At 40.8% G+C, this 12,061-nt stretch overlaps 1 protein-coding gene across 1 annotated transcript in view; it reads right to left on the reverse strand.

The window, feature by feature from the left end:
* The window catches only part of LOC140188506 (alpha-1,3-galactosyltransferase 2-like), an 83,006-nt gene that overhangs the window by 19,667 nt on the left and 51,278 nt on the right, over positions 1 to 12,061 (reverse strand). The window contains exon 2 of the mRNA XM_072244841.1: positions 2,510 to 2,605. Coding sequence (XP_072100942.1) covers positions 2,510 to 2,605 — 96 coding nt within the window. The remainder of the gene's footprint in view (positions 1 to 2,509; positions 2,606 to 12,061) is intronic.

The following is a 12,061-nucleotide window of genomic DNA, read 5'->3' on the forward strand; positions in this document are numbered from 1 at the left end:
CACCTCATTCGGTCCCGGTGACTTATCCAACTTGATGCTTTCCAAAAGCTCCTGCACATTTTCTTCCGTAATATCTACATGCTCAAGCTTTTCAGTCCACTGTAAGTCATCCCTACAATTACCAAGATCCTTTTCCGTAGTGAATACTGAAGCAAAGTACTCATTAAGTACCTTTGCTATCTCCTCCAGTTCCATACACACTTTTCCACTGTCACACTTGATTGGTCCTATTCCCTCATGTCTTATCCTCTTGCTCTTAACATACTTGTAGAATGCCTTGGGGTTTTCCTTAATCCTGTCCACCAAGGCCTTCTTATGGCCCCTTCTGGCTCTCCTAATTTCTTTCTTAAGCTCCTTTCTGCTAGCTTTATAATCTTCTCACTCTCTATCATTACCTAGCTTTTTGAACCTTTCATAAACTTTTCTTTACTTCTTGACTAGATATACAACAGCCTTGTACACCACGGTTCCTGTCCCTACCATCCTTTCCCTGTCTCATTGAAACATACCTATGCTGAACTCCACGCAAATATCCCCTGGACATTTGCCACATTTCTTCCGTACATTTCCCTGAGAACATCTTTTTCCCAATTTATGCTTCCAAGTTCCTGCCTGATAGCCTCATATTTCACCTTACTCCAGTTAAATGCTTTCCTAACTTGTCTGTTCCTATCCCTCTCCAATGCTATATTAAAGGAGATAGAGTTGTGATCACTATCTAGAAAATGCTCTCCCACTGAGAAATCTTACACCTGACCAGGTTCATTTCCCAATACCAGATCAAGTACAGCCTCTCCTCTTGTAGGCTGATCTACATATTGTGTCAAGAAACCTTCTTGAACACACCTAACAAACTCCACCCCATCTAAACCCCTCGCTCTAGGGACATGCCAATTGATATTTGGGAAATTAAAATCTCCCACCACGATAACCTCATTATTATTACACTTTTATGGAATCTGTCTCCCTATCTGCTCCTCGATGTCCCTGTCATTATTGGGTGGTCTATAAAAGCACCCAGTAGAGTTATTGACTCCTTCCTGTTCCTAACTTCACCCACAGAGACTCCGTAGACAACCCCTCCATGTCTTCCTCCTTTTCTACGGCCATGACATTATCTCTGATCAACAGTGTCACACCTCCACCTCTTTTGCCTCCCTCCTTGTCCTTTTGGAAACACCTAAAGCCTGGCACTCAAAGTAACCATTCCGGCCCCTGAGCCATCCAAGCCTCTGTAATGGCCACAACATCATAGCTCCAAGTACTGTTCCACACTCTAAGCTCATCGGCTTTGTTCATTGTACTTCTTGTATTAAAATAGATACATCTCAAACCATCGGTCTGAGTGCATCTCTTCTCTATCACCTGCCCATCCTCCTTCTTGCACCGTCTCCAAGCTTTCTCTATCTGTGAGCCAACCGCCTCTTCCTTCGTCTCTTCAGTTCAGTTCCCACCCCCCAGCAATTCTAGTTTAAACTCTCCCCAATAGCCTTAGCAAACCTCCCTGCCAGGATATTGGTCCCCCTGGGATCCAAGTGTAACCCGTCTTTTTTGTACAGGTCACTCCTGCCCCAAAAGAGGTCCCAATGATCCAGAAATCTGAATCTCTGCCCCCTGCTCCAATCCCTCAGCCATGCATTTATCCTCTACCTCACTCTATTCCTATACTCACTGTCGCGTGGCACAGGCAGTAACCCCAAGATTGCCACCTTTGTGGTCCTGCTTCTCAACTTCCTTCCTAACTCCCTGTAAGTCTGCTTTCAGGACCTCCTCCCTTTTCCTGCCTTTTTCATTGGTACCAATATGTACCATGACCTCTAGCTGTTCTCCTTCCCACTTCAGGATATCTTGGACTTCAGGATATACAGGATTTTTCATCCAGACCCTGTAGCTAATGCCAAGTCCTAAAGGCACATCGCCATGGATCAACGTAAAGCAAAAGTCTGTCCGTGAATTGGAGGAGAAAGGGGAACTGAGGAAATGGTCCCACCAGCTGTTCTATGAGAGCAGCTTGCTTCCTGCATGAAGAGCCTTTCCTTACCCTGCCAAAGAGCTGGAAGCTAGATTCCCCATGGAGATCTTCAGCAATAGAGAGAGAGAGAGAGAGAGAGAGACACACACACACACACACACACACAATGCTGGAGGAACTCAGAAGGTCAGGCAACATCTATGGAGGTAAATAAACAGCCCAACCTTTCAGGCCAATATCCTTCGTCAGAATCCAGCTGAATCAGAGACCCGATGAAGGGTCTCACCCTGTAAATTCGATTGTAAATTTTCCTCCATATTTGCTCACTGACTTGCTGAGATCCTCCAGCATTTTGCTTGCATTGCTCAAGATTTGCAGCATCTGCAGAAACTCTTGTGCCCGTAGAGATAAGTGACAGTGGAACAAATAGTACACCCTAGGAACACACCAGCGGCAATGTCAGGCAATGGAAGATGAGCCCCAATATTTTTATCTAATAGAAAACAAACGATTGATAAATGTTTACAAAAAACTTACCAATGGTCCAGGTAATTGTCTGCGTGGTCTCCAGGTTTTAATTCTAATCCTTTGGGCAAATGACATTTCTCCATGGGAAAGAATCCTTCTATAAATCTGAAAGCAAATAATTGAATACACAGTTAGACCGGTCAACAGTAAATCATTAAGTGAGACAAAAACGCATGAAATTAACCTTGGGTCCGGTGACGTCATCGTTCAGAATGGCAGCTTAAATCAACAGCTCCTCCAGAAAAATGGATATTTTGCCCCGTTAATGCATCAAATCTAAGATCTTTCGAACATTTCTGAATTGATAAGGGGGGCAAGAACGGGGAGGAAGAATGGAGATAAAAAAAGCATCACTGCGGAGCCTATGGAAGAGAGAGGTGCAGCGCGCGGCTCTCCTACACGTGAGCGTGGCTGCAAGGCTGACGCTGGGCCTTATTCAGGTGAAGCCACAAGTATGATGAAGATTCTGGAAGAGATAAGGGAAGTCCAAAAAGATATAAAGCAGCAACTTAATGATATAAAGTCAGAGCTCGCCAACGTCAATCAGAAAATAGCGGTGGCAGAGACTCAAATTGAGAAGGTGGAAGATTGTGTGCAAAAGGTGGAACAGATACTAAGTAAGACGATTAATTCAACAGGAAAGTAAATTGCTTGACCAGGAGGGAAGATCACGATGGAAAAATATCAGGATTTATAATGTTCCCGAAGGATTGGAGGGAGTGTCGATGATAGACTTTCTAGACAAGCTGCTGCCGGAAGCGCTGGAGATTCCCCCGAATATGGAGATGGAAACAGAAAAGGCGCACCATTCTCTCGCCCAGCAGCATGCCTGAGACAGACAAAGTAAACCGCGATCCATTGGACTTAAATTTCTCCGATTCAAGAGCAAGGCGGAGATTCTACGAAGGGCCTGGGGTAAGAAGAGGGTGTTTTGGAACGGGAAGTTAATATACTTCCATCATGATTACTCCCCAGCGGTCCTACAGAAACGGAAGTATTCCAAAGCAAAACTAACATTACAGGAAGAAAAGGTTAAATTTCAAACCCTGTACCCTGCTAAACTGAGAGCATTTTACCAAGAAGGGATACAACTGTCCATTAGCGTGGTCAAACCAAGGGAAAGTCTGGCTGAACAGTTGTCCCGAGCTGCTTGGGAAATAGTAAGAGAATCGAGAAAGCAGGGGACAGCAACAGGACAAGAGAAGGATATTAGGAAGAGACTGTGAGTTCTCCGAAGACAACCCTCACCTCCTCCAGAAGAGCCATTAAGGTTTGACTAACTTTAAAAGTGCTGATAAGCTAAACGGAAGCAAAAATAGACGGTGATATAACTAAAACAACAGGAATTCTGCAGATGCTGGAAATTCAAGCAACATACATAAAAGTTGCTGTTGAACGCAGCAGGCCAGGCAGCAACTCTAGGAAGAGGTGCAGCCGACGTTTCAGGCCGAGACCCTTCGTCAGGACTAACTGAAGGAAGAACTGAAGGAACTAACTGAAGGAACTCTTCCTTCAGTTAATCCTGACGAAGGGTCTCGGCCTGAAACGTCGACTGCACCTCTTCCTAGAGATGCTGCCTGGCCTGCTGCGTTCACCAGCAACTTTTAGGTGATATAACTATCTTGAGAAATGTGTGTTATAATGTGGTTTTTATATTACTCAATTTTTTGAAAATTCATTTATTCATTCCTTTTCCCCCACCTAAATGAGAATATATATACATGGGAGGAATACACAGGGAGATCATTTCTGTGTAACGGATGTAGTTTTTTTTTTTACTTACTTTTATAGGTACTGCAACAGGGGCCCTCAACCCACAGGTAGGAGGGGCTAACCCCCACGGCTAGACTTTTCTTCTAGCCCTACCCAGGGTCATCTAGAGACCCCAGCCTTGGAATCACACCTTCGTTACCTTTTTTTTCATTATTTGCCTTTTTTGGCTCTTATTTGTTCAGGGAGTAGATCAATTAAGTTATATTCTGCAAATTTTAATGATATACTAACAGATAAATACACATGGCTAAAGACAAAGTAAAATTCATTTCTTTTAATGTCAATGGGCTGTTGAATCCAGTCAAGCGCAGTAAAATTCTATCAAAAATGAAAAAAGAACAAGCCCATGTAGTATATTTACAGGAAACTCACTTAAGTGATACTGAGCATGGAAAATTAAAGAGAATGGGCTTCTCTAATTTGTTTTTCTCCTCATATAAATCAGGACATAGAAGAGGAGTTGCTATTCTCATCTCAAGTAAGCTAAATTTTGAAAAAGTATTCAAAATGGGAGATAAGGAGGGCAGATATATTCTGGTAAGGGGGAATATAGATGGAAATCCAGTTACTTTATTGAATATATACGCACCCCCAGGAAGTGATATAAGTTTCTTCCAGAAAATTACTAATATTATTGTAACGGAAACAGAAGGTCTCTTGATATGTTGGAGGGACTTAAATTTACAATTACAACCAAAGCTAGACTCTTCCAATAGGAAAGCTTATGAAACAAAGTCCTTACATAAGAAAGTTAATACTCTTTTTGAGGATTTTGGACTAATTGATATATGGAGGGACCTTTTCCCCGACAGAAGGGATTACACTTATTATTCTGCCCCCAATTCCGTATATATAAGAATAGACTATTTCATAATATTTGGAAAAGATAGAGACAAAATAATCATCTGTGGAATTGGGACAATAGATTTAAGTGATCCTGCACCTATATATTTATCTGTTGATTTTGACCTACAACCAAAGGATACTATTTGGAAACTAAATTCAAGTCTACTCAATGATCCCTATTTTAAGGAACAAATTAAAAAAGAAATTGGTCTTTACTTAGAATTCACTGATAATGGAGGGGTTTCACCTCCCATTCTATGGAATACTCTGAAGGCTGTCTTAAGAGGGAAAATTATAGCGATATCTTCATATAAGGAATAGAACATTAGAGGAATTACAAAATAAGCTGAAGGAACTAGAAAAAAAAACACAAATTGAGTTTGGCAGAGGATATACTAGAGGAAATTTTAAAAATTAGGAATGAAATTAATAGTTCGGCTACCCAAGAAATTAGAAAAAATTTAATGTTTCTGAAACAGAGACACTACGAAAGTGGATCTAAATCTATGAAAATACTGGCGTGGAAATTGAAAAAAAAAGATAGCAGAAAATACAATTCATAGCATTAGGGATCCAAGAACAAAAGTGATAAAAAAAATAAGCTAAGTGAAATTCATGAAGCTTTTGAAATGTTTTACAAAACTCTATATTCCAAAGTTACAGGGGGAAACTTAACCCAAATTGACACATTCCTGAATTCTTTAGAGTTACCCACTTTAAGCAAAGAACAAAATAGAAAAGATGACAGCTGACACAACTGAAGCTGAAATAAAAACTGCAATTAGTAGGCTTAAATTAAGCAAATCACCGGGATCAGATGGATATATGGCAGAGTGGTATAAAGAGTTTAGAAGTGAGTTAATCCCTGTTTTACTCCCCACATTGAACTGGGCCCTGAGAAAGGCACAAATGCCACCCAGCTGGAAGGGGGTGATAATCTCAGCTATACCGAAAGAAGGCAAGGATAAAATGGAATGTGGGTTATTTAGACCAATATCTGTTCTTAATGCGGTTTATAGAATATTTACCTCCATCATGACCAAACGATTAGCAGAGTTTCTACCCACACTGATACATAATGATCAGACAGGTTTCATACAACAACTCCAAACTCAAGACAATATACGAAGGACACTTCACATTATGGATCATATAAAAAGAATGAAATTGAAGCAATAGTGATAAGCGTGGACGCTGAAAAGGCATTTGATTCGGTTAATTGGAATTTTCTCTATAGAGTTTTACATAGATTTGGTCTACATGACACAATTATTAAAACTATACAGGCACTATGTGACAATCCTACTGCCAGGATTAAAATCAATGGATATTTATCTGATAGTTTTACACTAGAAAGGGGCACCAGACAGGGTTGTGCATAGTCACCACTACTCTTCGCATTATATCTGGAACCATTAGCTCAGTATATCAGACAAAATGAAGATATCAGGGAAATTACTATTAAAGGGACAGAGCATAAATGGCCTGTTACGCGGATGACATTTTGTCATTTTTTAAATCTTTTTATTAATATATAATCTTCTACAGCTATAAAATACAGTAATTCAACAAATTAGTATGTATATAATTAATAAAGCTGAAGAAAAAAACTTATATATGCTAATGACATTTTGATCTATCTAGGGCAACCAACAGACTCTTTACCTAAATTGATGCAATCCTTTGAACAATATGGCCAATTATCAGGATACAAGATCAACACAGATAAAACCCAACTACTTTCATATAACTATAGCCCACCAAGAGAATTTGAAAGTTGATATACTTCGGCATGGCAAACAGAGTCCGTCAAATATTTGGGCATCATTATGCCAAAACATTTGGCAAAATTATCAGAATGCAATTACCAGCCAATATATATAAAAAAAATTAAGAAAGATATAACAAGGTGGAACCTAATCCCTTTTCTTGGTCTCAGTTCAAGGACTGAATCTATTAAAATGAATATACTGCCCAAACTACTTAAAAAAGACTACTGTATCTCTTTCAGAACCTACCAATAGAGATAAACCAAAATCAATTCAATGAATGGAACAAGATGCTATCAAGATATATATGGCAAGGTAAAAGGCCTAGGGTTCGTCTCAAAACTTTGCAATTAGCCAAGGAAAGGGGAGGATGAGGCCTACCTTTTCTTAGAGGTTATTATTCTGCAGCACAGTTGAGAGCCGTGATATGCTGGTGCAACCCATCATATGAAGCTCAATGGAAAAACATTGAGGAGAGGATACTTTCCATCCCCATACCGGCAATTTTGGCTGATAACAACCTACAAAGTTACATAAATAATATTGACAACCCGTGGGTGAAATGGACTCTCAAAATATGGAAAACTATTATTATGAATATAAACTGGAGAGAGACATTGCAATTCTTAAATGGTGTGCATATGACTTGGATTTTACGCAAAATAAACTGGATGCTGGATTTAAGGACTGGACAGCTAAAGGAATAACAGCTATTTGCAATATAATGAAAGAAGGAACACTGTTCAGTTTTGAAATGCTCAAAGAGAAACACTTGTTAGAAAAACAAGACTTTTACCGGTATTTACAGATGCGACAGCATGTTAATAAGATGGTTTAAAATATAACCAAGGCAAGTGCATGTCTGATAGAGCTGTTTAGAAAAGCATATAATTCAGACAACGGTAGTAAGATCACTTCAAGCGTGTATAAGGGTTTATCAAATCTTAAAGCACATTCAACTTCATACATTAAAACAAAATGGGAGAAGGAAGGAGGGATAATAATATCTGAGGAAGAATGGACAATAATATGGAGGTATCAATGGAAGTGTACCAGTTCACAGAAATGGAGGGAGTTCGGGTGGAAAAACTTGATAAGATTTTATTACACCCTCTCTGAAATTCCATTATGATAACAACCCCCCTGTTTGCTGGAGAAACTGTGGAAATCAAATTGCAAACCATTATCATATTTTCTGGGAATGCCTCATTATCAAAGACAATTGGAGTGGGATCATAATGCCCTACAAGACATCTTTAAATGTGAAATACCCATACAGAGTATACCATATACTTTGGGTATATACCTGAAGAGTGATTGAAAAGAGATAAATATTTAATGAATGTACTGCTGGAGGCTGGTGAAGACTCTTACCAGGAAATGGTTATCACAGGAGAGCCCAACTCTAAATGTATGGATGGAAATTACAATGGACATTTACAAAATGGAGAAGATAACAGTATCTGTTAATCATAAGTTGGAATAATTTTATTCATGCTGGAAAAAATGGTTTAACTACATAACACCTCATAGGCCTGATTTTATTCTCACAAGTCAATGAATATGTTGTAAAAGAAAAAGATCACTCCCTACTATGTACATAGTTTTCTTCTTTCGATTGTTCTTTCTTTCCTTTCTGTAAGCATATACCTCAGATAAATATTATGTGGAGATTTGTGACAAATATGATTATATGATATTAATGTACAGTATCTGAAATACATCTTCTGGAAATGTTTGTTTGATGATGAAATTCAATAAAAAATAAATTACAAAAAAAAAGAAATTAACCTTGGGCAGGAAATGATACTCCCAGCTGAGTGCCTACAGTGTAACCAAGAACCTGATGTCAACCTGACATGATTCTTTCCTCTTTATTTATACAGGTCTCTTGCTATCACTCTTTCCTTCAGTTCGCCCACACATCTGAAACCCTACATTTTAGCACAGCTCTTCTACTCACATCTCCTGTCACAAATCAGAGGGTCAGTACCTTCCCTCTGTGCTGCTCCTGGGGTCTGAAACCTCAAACCCTACCAACCTTCTCTCAACGACCTTCCTTCCCACTGGGACTAATCTGGCTACTTTCTTCAGGTCCAGTTTACCTCCCCAGTGCTGATCCTATAGCTATGGCCAATGGGTGTACAATCACTGCCCTTTTCAGCATTGGCATCTGGACTGTTTACTTGTGGACACAGCTTTTACTGTACATGATTTTATTTGAGTCCCATTTGGTTGTAAATCTGGAGTCCAGCCAAGGCCCGATCAGACTGTGGCTGTCTGGGCCCATCTCAAGCACGTGTGGCATTTGTTTGCCAAGGTGGGCAAGGTTTCCTGAGCCAGGTGAGCTGGTCAGAGCTAGACAAGACTCAAATATTTTCATGATGTACACACCCAACTCTGCCCCTGTCAAACAGATCAAGTCCTGTCAGCCTAGATCTAGAATGCATCCAAATCAGGAAGTTGTCAAAAGGATGATGGCTTTTGAATGTACATGAGCCCTCCAGGTCTAATTTTATCTTATGCTACTTGCCACTTATAGGCATGGATATCTTGCATATATTCTGCTCCACTGCATCTCTCCTTCCTTCGCTTCTCATTTAAAATCACTGCCCCCTATTGCCCACCCACTTTACTCCAAGCCATCTTCATTGGTCACCACCACCCGCTTCTGCACCACCAGCCTTCTCAATTCAGGAAGACTAAACCATCTCAGGTTCCCCGTGCTATCTCTCCACAGTATTCACTTCCCTTCAGTCATTCTACCTTTACATCTTCAGACATCCCACCCTGCAAAAACTGATTTCAGGGATGTAGCACCATCAATTTGCGGGAGACTTCTGGGAGAGGTGGGATGTCTGCAATAGAGTAGCTCCTTAGCAGCTAGCCAGCTAGTTTAAATAACGTTAGCTATGCTAACGAACGAATGACACCTGTTAACCTCACCTCAACATGTCTTTTACAGTCTTAACCCACCACGGGCAATAGAAAAGTCACTGTTGCAAACAGTGCAGCGAGCAACACTGTCATTATTTTGACCCCTATTAGGTTGGGGTACACTTTCGTGTAGTCTGGGGTGACGTACCTTTTATATTTTCTTTTTTTAAGAACACTCTGCCATGGTGCGCTCTCTCTCTCTCTCTGTCTCTCTTGTGGTTGCTCACGCTCGCATGCGCACTCTCTCTCTCGTGGTCGCTCTCGCACTCTCTCGCGCTTTTCTCTCGCTCACTCTCAAAAAAATTGATTTCCATGATATTGTATATAAATTGCGGGCATCAGGGAGCCACTATTAATGTGCGGGAGACTCCCGGAACTTCCGGGAGAGGTGGGATGTCTGCATCTTTATGGGCTGTCAATCAAAATTCACAGCCATCTCTGTCTTTGGCCTCTTTTGTTTCATTACTTCCATCCTGCTACACAAAAGGCTACCTCCAATTTCCTTCTCATATTGATCTCCATTTTGGTACCTTCTTCATCCCCAAAATCTGCTTCCTTCGGCACCTCCTCTGGAAAATAAAAACTTTTCCTATTCACTAACAAGAGAAAAATCTGCTGATGCTGTTCACTTTTCTTGCTGTTCCTATTCACTTGCTTTTTTTTTAAAATGCAGTTCTAAACATCCAATTTTTGATCTTCCATTCACCTCAACATTTAAGTCCCAGTTCACCTCATCATTTTTGCCCTGGGCATTCAGCAGAGAAGAGGGTCTGTTTATCACTTTTGTAATCACAAAGAATGTCATTAGTGTTGATGAAAAGCTGTAAGGGTTATCTATTCCTTGGAGGAAAGAGTAGGGATGGCCGATCTGAAGGAAAGAGTTAAATCTCCAAGAGAAGACATTGCACATTTTAATCTCGGAAACAATGGAGCTTAGGAGTTTGGTGGTTATCTGTTTAACAGGAGTAGGATGGCAATACAGGAAGTGAGTTTGGAGGAAACATGAGAGATGGGGGAGAAACTAATGGAGGATTTAAGTTCAGGGTCAGAGCAAGATTGGATGGAAATGCAATGGAGGCACGAAGGTCCTGGACGTGGGCTGAGTGGTCTAGGGTGAAGGAGGGAAGTGGCAGGGGAAGCTAACTGAGCTCAAACGAGATCATGGAGCTCCTCACAATTGTGAGGCGCTTCGAGTGGATAAAACAGCGGGAGGGCTACAAAAGTTGTTTTAGTGTGGAGAAAGAACTTGGGCTATTTCTGCATTAACACAGCAATTTTGGAATCATGCACAGTTTTCCAAGGGAAGACTTCATTCACTTCTCCTGTCAGATCCAGCTGTACCCAAAATAATTGGTTATAAATGGCAAGGAGCAACAATTTTAATGGGCACCAAACCAGAAAATGCTGGAGTGATTTAGCCGCTGAAATATTGCCCTAACTTGCAGGATAAAAGTTGCACCACTGAGAAACACCAAGTCTTGTTGTACGTGACCGAGGGAAAGGCGGAGGAAGGAACCGACTACGTCAGTGGAGAGCAAGGTCAAAGAAGCCATCACATGTTATCCACATGACAGAAATAATGAGCTCTGGTGGGGTGTTAGGCTAAGAGGATTGCCATGGACATGGGCTGGAGAGTTTATGTGGAGTCTGAGATTTAAAGTTTGGATAATACCAAACTCAGAAGGAGTTTGTCTTTGTTAGCCATAGTGTGGTGGTTAGCACAATGCTATAGAGTTCAGGCAATCTGGTTTCTATTCCCACTGCAGCCTGTAAGGAATTTGCACGTTCTGCAAGTGACAGTGTGGGTTTCCTCTTGGTACTCTGGTTTTCTCCCACAGTCCAAAGGCACACTGAGGTTAATTTCTCATTGTAAACTGTCCCCTGTTTAGGCTAGGATTAAATAGGGGGTTGCTGGGCAGCATGGCTCGAAGGGCTGAAAGGCTGTATTTTGTGCTGTACCTCAATTTAAAAAAAATAGAAAGATATCCTTGCAGGTAGGTTTGCTAGCATGGTTCGGGAGGGTTTAAACTAATTTGCAAGGGGGATGGGACCCAGAGCGATAGAGCAGTGAAAGAAGTGCATGGAGTAAAGCCAGATCTAACATACAGAGAGGTTTTGAGGAAAGAGAAGGAGAATAAACGGTGTAAAGACAGTAAGGTAGAAGGGCTGAAATGTGTGTACCTCAATGCAAGAAGCATCAGGAACAAAGGTGATGAACTGAGAGCTTGGATACATA

This window comes from Mobula birostris, chromosome 27 (assembly GCF_030028105.1).
Source record: "Mobula birostris isolate sMobBir1 chromosome 27, sMobBir1.hap1, whole genome shotgun sequence".
NCBI lineage: Eukaryota > Metazoa > Chordata > Chondrichthyes > Myliobatiformes > Myliobatidae > Mobula > Mobula birostris.